This window comes from Triticum aestivum, chromosome 4D, assembly GCF_018294505.1.
Source record: "Triticum aestivum cultivar Chinese Spring chromosome 4D, IWGSC CS RefSeq v2.1, whole genome shotgun sequence".
NCBI lineage: Eukaryota > Viridiplantae > Streptophyta > Magnoliopsida > Poales > Poaceae > Triticum > Triticum aestivum.
In genome coordinates this window covers 397,016,905-397,025,225 of record NC_057805.1, presented here as the reverse complement: position 1 = coordinate 397,025,225, position 8,321 = coordinate 397,016,905, and the positions used below count along the sequence as shown (strand labels likewise).

Below are 8,321 nucleotides of genomic sequence, written 5' to 3'. Positions count from 1 at the left end.
GTAGAGGAGCCGGGGAAGAACGGGTGAGAAAGAGGAGTGACTCGTGGGGCGGCGTTCGCGACGGGTTGGGTTCATCCCGAATAAGTTTGTGGTGACGTGGCAACTTTCTGTGCTTTAAGATTTGTGCTGAAAAACCAATGGTATAGGAGGCGTTCGGGACGAGGAGCAGAAACACGGCATGTTTGGGAGTTATAAAATCCGTATATCAAAGTATCATGTGTCCTTGAAAAAAAGTATCCATGTAATATTGGCAAGCGAACTTTCCTTTAATCTGATAGATGACCCCTTTTTGCTACATAAACCGCTGAAATATCTTGTGATGATTGAAGATGCCAATTTTTTTTTTGTGATGATTCAAAGATTGTACCACAGTTGTCCAGCGACGATTGCCCCGGTGTTCTAGGTAAATTTGGAGCTTTGCCTTTTACCTTTTTTCTTTTCTTTTTGAAGCTCTTACCTTCTGACCAAAAACGAACTAAAGGAGGGGGAGCGAAAATGCTAGACCTAAAGGAGAACAATGGAAATCAGCATGCTCGCACGGTACCCTGAAACATGCTTCATTTTCCACCCAAGCAAAAAGCAGAAATGAAAAGGAAAGAAATTGAAACGGAAGATCTGCACACGCGCATATAATCCCACGCTGTCCGCTTGAACTCGAGCGCCACTCCAGCACAGCCCCCATCCATGGCACGCTCCATGGCCGCCACTCACACCTTTCTCCTCGCCGTCCTCCTCCTCCTCCTGGCCACCGCCACCCGCTCCACCGCCTCCGGCTCACCCACCTCCGCCGCCTCCCCGGAAGCCGCCGCCCTCCTCAACCTCTCCGTGGCGCTCGCCGATCCCTCGGGCTACCTTTCCGCGCACTGGACGCCGGCCACGCCGCTCTGCTCGTGGCCGCGCCTCTCCTGCGACGCCGCCGGCTCGCGCGTCATCTCCCTCGACCTCTCCGCCCTCAACCTCACTGGCCCCATCCCCGCCGCCGCCCTCTCCTCCGTCCCGCACCTCCGGTCCCTCAACCTCTCCAATAACCTCTTCAATTCCACCTTCCCCGACGGCCTCATCGCCAGCCTCACCGACATCCGCGTTCTCGACCTGTACAATAACAACCTCACCGGCCCGCTCCCTGCCGCGCTCCCCAATCTCACGAACCTTGTCCACCTCCACCTCGGCGGCAATTTCTTCTCCGGCAGCATTCCCACGTCGTACGGCCAATGGAGCCGCATCCGGTACCTGGCCCTCTCCGGCAATGAGCTCACCGGGGAGATACCGCCCGAGCTCGGCAACCTGTCGACGCTGAGGGAGCTGTACCTCGGGTACTTCAACAGCTTCACCGGCGGCATACCGCCTGAGCTCGGGAGGCTGCGGCAGCTCGTGCGGCTCGACATGGCGAGCTGCGGTATCTCCGGCAAGGTCCCGCCGGAGCTGGCGAACCTGACGGCGCTAGACACTCTGTTTCTACAGATTAACGCCCTCTCCGGCCGGCTGCCGTCGGAGATAGGCGCGATGGGCGCGCTGAAGTCGCTCGACCTGTCCAACAACCTGTTCGCCGGGGAGATCCCAGCGAGCTTCGCGGCCCTCAAGAACATGACGCTGCTGAACCTCTTTCGGAACCGCCTCGCCGGCGAGATTCCCGAATTTATCGGCGACCTGCCGAACCTCGAAGTGCTGCAGTTGTGGGAGAACAACTTCACCGGCGGAGTGCCGGCTCAGCTTGGTGTGGCGGCAACCAGGCTGAGGATTGTCGACGTGAGCACAAATAAGCTCACCGGCGTTCTGCCGACCGAGTTATGCGCCGGCGGTCGGCTGGAGACGTTCATCGCGCTTGGAAATTCGTTGTTTGGCGGCATTCCGGACGGGCTCGCCGGGTGCCCGTCATTGACGAGGATTCGACTGGGAGAGAATTATCTCAATGGGACGATTCCGGCCAAGCTGTTCACGTTGCAGAACCTGACACAGGTAGAGCTGCACAACAATTTGCTGTCCGGCGGGCTCCGGCTGGACGCCGGCGAGGTGTCGCCATCGATAGGGGAGCTGAGCCTGTATAACAACCGATTATCTGGCCCGGTGCCGGCGGGGATCGGTGGGCTCGTGGGGCTGCAGAAGCTTCTGTTGGCCGACAACAAGCTGTCCGGCGAGCTCCCGCCGGCTATTGGGAAGTTGCAGCAGCTTTCAAAGGTGGACATGTCTGGCAACCTGATATCCGGGGAGCTGCCGCCGGCGATCGCGGGTTGCAGGCTGCTCACCTTCCTCGACCTATCCGGCAACAAGCTCTCCGGCAGCATCCCGGCCGCGCTCGCCAGCCTACGGATCCTCAACTACCTCAACCTATCCAGCAACGCGCTCGACGGGGAGATCCCGCCTTCCATCGCCGGAATGCAGAGCCTAACAGCCGTCGATTTCTCGTACAACCGCCTGTCCGGCGAGGTCCCAGCCACCGGGCAGTTCGCCTACTTCAACTCCACCTCCTTCGCCGGCAACCCTGGTCTCTGCGGGGCCTTCCTGTCTCCGTGTGGCGGTCACGGCGTCGCCACGTCGGCCTTCGGGTCCCTCTCGTCGACCACGAAGCTTCTCCTGGTGCTCGGCCTCCTGGCGCTGTCCATCATCTTCGCCGTGGCGGCCGTGCTGAAGGCGCGGTCGCTGAAGCGGTCGGCGGAGGCGCGTGCGTGGCGGATCACGGCGTTCCAGCGCCTGGACTTCGCCGTGGACGACGTGCTGGACTGCCTCAAGGAGGAGAACGTGATCGGCAAGGGCGGGTCCGGGATCGTGTACAAGGGCGCGATGCCGGGCGGCGCGGTGGTGGCCGTGAAGCGGCTGTCCGCCATCGGGCGCTCCGGCTCGGCTCACGACGACTACGGCTTCTCCGCCGAGATACAGACGCTGGGGCGGATCCGGCACCGCCACATCGTGCGGCTGCTCGGCTTCGCGGCCAACCGCGAGACGAACCTGCTGGTGTACGAGTACATGCCCAACGGCAGCCTCGGCGAGGTGCTCCACGGCAAGAAGGGCGGCCACCTGCAGTGGGCGACGCGGTACAAGATCGCCGTGGAGGCGGCCAAGGGCCTCTGCTACCTGCACCACGACTGCTCGCCGCCGATACTGCACCGCGACGTCAAGTCCAACAACATCCTCCTCGACACCGACTTCGAGGCGCACGTCGCCGACTTCGGCCTCGCCAAGTTCCTCAACGGCAACGCCGGCGGCTCCGAGTGCATGTCCGCGATCGCCGGCTCCTATGGGTACATCGCTCCCGGTACGCATTACGGTCCTCCTCCGTTTTCAGTTTTCACAAAAATTTGGATGCAAATCATCGGGGAGTATTTTCAGTTTTAGTATGCTCTGATTGATTTTACTGTGCGGCACCAACTGTGCGGCACATGCCCTGGAACTGAAGCCAGCCTCTCATCACTTTGTCGTTTAAATGGATCATCTTTGGGAATTGTTGGCATGTGATCTTATGTGGCCGCATTCTCTGTTCTGTGCCTTTTCAGAGTACGCCTACACGCTGAAGGTGGACGAGAAGAGCGACGTGTACAGCTTCGGCGTTGTGCTGCTGGAGCTGGTCACCGGGCGCAAGCCGGTGGGGGAGTTCGGCGACGGCGTGGACATCGTGCAGTGGGTGCGGACGGCCACCGGGTCGACCAAGGAAGGCGTGACGAAGATCGCCGACCCGCGCCTCTCGACGGTGCCCATCCAGGAGCTGACGCACGTCTTCTACGTCGCCATGCTCTGCGTCGCGGAGCAAAGCGTTGAGCGGCCCACGATGCGGGAGGTGGTGCAGATCCTGGCGGACATGCCGGGGGCGACGTCGATGACCGCCGGCACAACGCGGGTGGAGGCCACCGTGGAAGGAGAAGATGAGGAGCATCAGGACGGGCCACAGGAGTCCCCGGCGCAGCAGGATCTCCTCAGCATTTAGTGGCTGTACCTTTGTCGCGGCCCCTGTACCTTGTGGTGTACTCTTCGGAATGTGGTGGCGTGTCCGGATGCGTGTGCAGGAGGAGGCAGGCATGTGGTAGATTAGTGGTAGTGTATGATGATAATGCTGTGGATGAATTAGACCGGTGTAATCTCTGTTGTGGTAGTACTGTCTTGTACAAAGCAGTTAGTAGGCCTCGTCTCTCCAATTGGATCGAAGTGATTTTGTTTCTGAAATCACACGTAAATAGGAGGCCGGAGGCAGCCCGTGCACGCTTGGACGTCTGTGACTCTGTTTGCTCGAACGCGTGCTTGGGTGACATGCATGCACATCGCAGGCGCACTGGCGCGCCCACGTCAAGGCTTCGGGCAGGAGAGGACGCGCACGCTCGCTCGCTCCGGCCGGCCGTCGCTCTCCTGTAGCATGCATGGGTTGCGGCCAAGTGAAATTGGCGCGTGCACGTGAACCGTCATCTCATCTCGTCTCCACAGTGCAGTGCATGCCTGGTTTCACTCGCAGGCGTCAGACGCACCCGGGCCATGCTGCTGCTGGCATCTACGCGCTCGCACGGCACACTTGTGTCGGGTTAGAAAGATGTTAGCTGCACTGTGCTGGCCCGGCCTGGCCGCCGTGTCTCGGAGCGTGTCTTTTCTTGCACAAGGCACGGCGCTCGTTTCGCATGACTTTCCAGCAGCCTGCGCCACGCCGCAGAGCTCGCGAAACCGAGCCAGTCTGTGTAACACTGTAAAAACTGTCGGGGAGTCAGTATACTTACAAGGCAGGCAAGGGCTGAATCGACGGTGATGGAGTTAGCATGCAGCATTCTCTTGAGCGTGCCGTGCGTGTTAGTGGTGGTGGTACGGCGTGCCCCGGCCGCGAGTGATGGGCTTGGACTGAGCACGTAGTCGGTCGGAATCGGAACGGATCGGCGCTGCGAGCGCATGGAGGGGCAGCGACTGTGACCGCGAGTGCGCTCCTACTGTTGCTATCCTGCGAGGAGTTCAGGCGCGTGATGTTGCGTGTGTGGTCACTTGTCGCGCACAGGTCACACCTGAGTCGTACCGGCGACGAGGCCGCCGAGAGAATCTTCTCATTTTGTCGTGGAAATCCGAGCACTCCTCCCCTGGCCCCTTGTGCTTCGACACGACAGATTTTCTGCCGGTTTCCATCCTCCCAGCTTCCAACAGCGCGCTCTCTCCCTCCCCCTCTCTCTCAGAAAAAGGGCCCGGTACTAGGGAAAATGCATGTAATAGAACACATGATAAAAAATATTTTTCCCGCTAAAAAAATTATTTCTGAATTTCCAATAGCCACTGTTTTTTTTACATGCACTAAACTAAAAATGAAAACAAAATATTTTCTATGGAAGAATGAATTCAGGGATTTGGCATTACACAAAAGAAACAACCAAAATGAAACTTAAACTAAAAATGAGTTGTGTACAACTACACCTTTAATTGCAGAACGTCGTGATCACAACTACAGTGAGCAAAATCATGAATAGAAAAAAAAATCCATACTTCAAAATAGTAATTTAAAGTTCTATCTACTCATGTTTTTTTGCTGGGACTATGTAACGATGTTTACCTTGATTTAATTTCTATCTCCTGACTCGGTGCAAATTTGCAGGAATGTGAGCCATACACGGCAGAAGGAGCACTTCCAGAAGAAGTTGAAGTGAATAACATGTATGGATGAAGAAACTCATTGTTAAACTACAAAAATCACAAAACGAATTTCAAATTAAATCTCCTATAAAAATACATTATGTATGGTTTGCAGATGACCCACTCACAAAATATGAAAGAACACATATACAAGGTTTATGGAATAAATATCTACAATGTCTCATCTACAAAGTGACAACTTTGATACAAACAAACCATTGTATATGGAACTACTACAAAGCATACTGATATCGTGGGTAATTTTTGGTTACAAACTTACAATGCAAAAACAGAAGATAGAAGAAAAATCAAATACATTTGTTTTTGCGGATTGCCGTTGAAGATGCCCTTAGACTCAAGAAGTTAATATTACCGGAGTTTTCACCGCAAAGTAGAAAAAATGCGGATTGTGTGTACTGCATACGCGGCATCCGAAGCAATCAAGAGCGTGTACATACTTTCATACCTGCACCGCTGCTTGTATGACATGCGTATATATGGATGATACTGTACGTTAGAAAATGCGAATTGTGCGTACTGCATACACGGCATCCGAAGCAATCAAGCGTCTGTACATACTTCCATGCATGCACCGCTGCTTGTACGACATGCGTATATATGGATGATAGTGTACGTGCATCAGATGGGTACCGTTGAGAATCGTGATTATTTAGAAATGATAGGATAGACTACGATTTGTTCTAGCTTGTTTTATATTTTATAATATGATCATGTATTTCTATATATACATCCATGAAGCTCAAACAATACAATATCATCGCTTCCACCAATCTCTCTCTATCCCTTCTAACTGATACAATCTTGAATTCCTCGTCCATCATTGTATATAACAATGCATGCTACATTTTTTTCCAGAATTCGTGTAACAATGAGAGATCTATCAAAGCATCTACGACGGGACGCCTCAAAACTCCTCTAAAAAATATGACCTCCAACCGCAAAAAAGAAAAAAAAATGTTCCATACGAACGCCTCAAAACGGTCTCAAACGCTCGGACTGATCGGTACCCTTCATATCCAGCATAAATCTGGGTCGGATATTGGGTGGCCCGGGCACAACAGGTGTGTCCGTCACATCGGAGCCGGTCCAAACTGGCCCATCCGACCCCACATATATTCGTCTACCTTCGCTTTTCGGACCAAACCCTAGCCACTCTCCTCCAGTCCATTCTATTTCCCAAGCTACCGTCCGGCGATCTCCGACCTTCTCCGGCATGGCGGAAAGCGAATCTGACTCCGACCAGTCAGGATCCGTTGACTGGGGTGTCGTCCCGTGCAGGATGAAGGAGGCTATGCCCATCCGCATTGCCCTCCGGCGCTCCCGAGGACTGCGCCTCACCGACAGCGGGATCGGTCCGGCGTGAATCCATTGCATCAGCGCAACAGACGCTCGGTTCCGTCGGGGCTGGATCCTCACGGTCCCGTAGCCTCCCCATCTCCGGTCCACCGGAGTATGAGTGCTACAAGGACGTGTGTGCCCGCCATGGGAAGGAGAGGATAATGGTAGCTGAGGCACGCCTTGATGCCGACATGGAGGCGACAGATGCGGCTATGCTAGCTGCCACAGAGGAGGAGGTCATCCGTGCCCACATCCTAAAGAAGCGGTAGCGAAGGCACACGCACGCCCTCGGCCGAGAGAAAAATTGGGCGCTTCGTGCCATGCCTGGACCCCCCCCCCCCAAAGGAGGAGGAGGACATCGATACGCTACTCAGCTCCGGCGACGAACAGATCCGACTATATCCATTTTTCGTTTTGAGCGCTACTTTTGCGAGAAGGATGGCAAGGCCGCCAAAACGGCAAGGGCAACTGCGGATGATCTTCTCCATAGCTAGTATGTAAATAGAACATGCCAAATATTGGTAGTACGATGACATGTCTTGATGTATTAGTCGGTTATTGCATTGTTTATGTTTACGTTGCATGTCGTTGTATAAATTTAAGGTTTGCTAACTGAGGTGTCCAGTTATATGGAGAAAGATTTGAGGTGTGACTGATCGGTGCATGCGGAAGTGTCTGGACACGTCCGTGGATGTTTAGGTGTCCTAATTAGCAAGTTGCGGCCGTAGACGCTCTCAGTGAGCGCATACTCACTCCATCAAGTTGTGGTCGTAGATGCTCTCAGTGCATACTTAGGGAATCTTCAATGGTAACCCACAAATTTTCCTCCGCATCCGTATGTAGACAGAGGGACGAGTCCGTGGACACGGATACGGGAGGACGTCATCTGACTGTAGTCTGTATATGTCCACCAGCAAATTGAAATTCAAATGTACGTTGATCCACACAACGCGTCGGATCACATCTCCAATCACAACCAAAAAGAGGCAAATATGTTTAATTTTTACATGCCTGAATCCAAAAGAATACACTACAAAAAAATACACTTCCGTGATGATACATGTTTGTCACAGTAGGTCGCGTTTTCTGTCATGCATGTACATCCATGACAAATTTATGACAGAATCAAGATAGTCATACCTGTACTGTCATACAAGTGTTCCATGACATTGCCAAAATAATCATCACGGAAGTGTGCACTTCCATGACGATAAATCGCGCGTCACAGAAGTGCTTTCGTCAAGGGTGACCGACACGTGGCATCCACCGTAACGGAATGCCGTTAAGCTATCGGGTCGGGTTTTGGATCCGATAACCCGTTAACAGCCCCAACCAATGGGGATTTTCCACGTGTAAAATCATCATTGGCTGGAGGAAAC

General features: G+C 54.0%; 1 protein-coding gene across 1 annotated transcript; it reads left to right on the top strand.

The window, feature by feature from the left end:
• The first annotated feature begins 629 nt into the window (after positions 1–629).
• LOC123098160 (leucine-rich repeat receptor-like serine/threonine-protein kinase BAM1) lies at positions 630–4,152 on the top strand. The gene is made up of 2 exons (XM_044520060.1): positions 630–3,250; positions 3,489–4,152. Exons 1-2 carry the CDS (start codon positions 685–687, stop codon positions 3,914–3,916), a joined length of 2,994 nt encoding a protein of 997 aa, XP_044375995.1. The 5' UTR covers positions 630–684; the 3' UTR covers positions 3,917–4,152.
• The last annotated feature ends 4,169 nt before the right edge of the window (positions 4,153–8,321 follow it).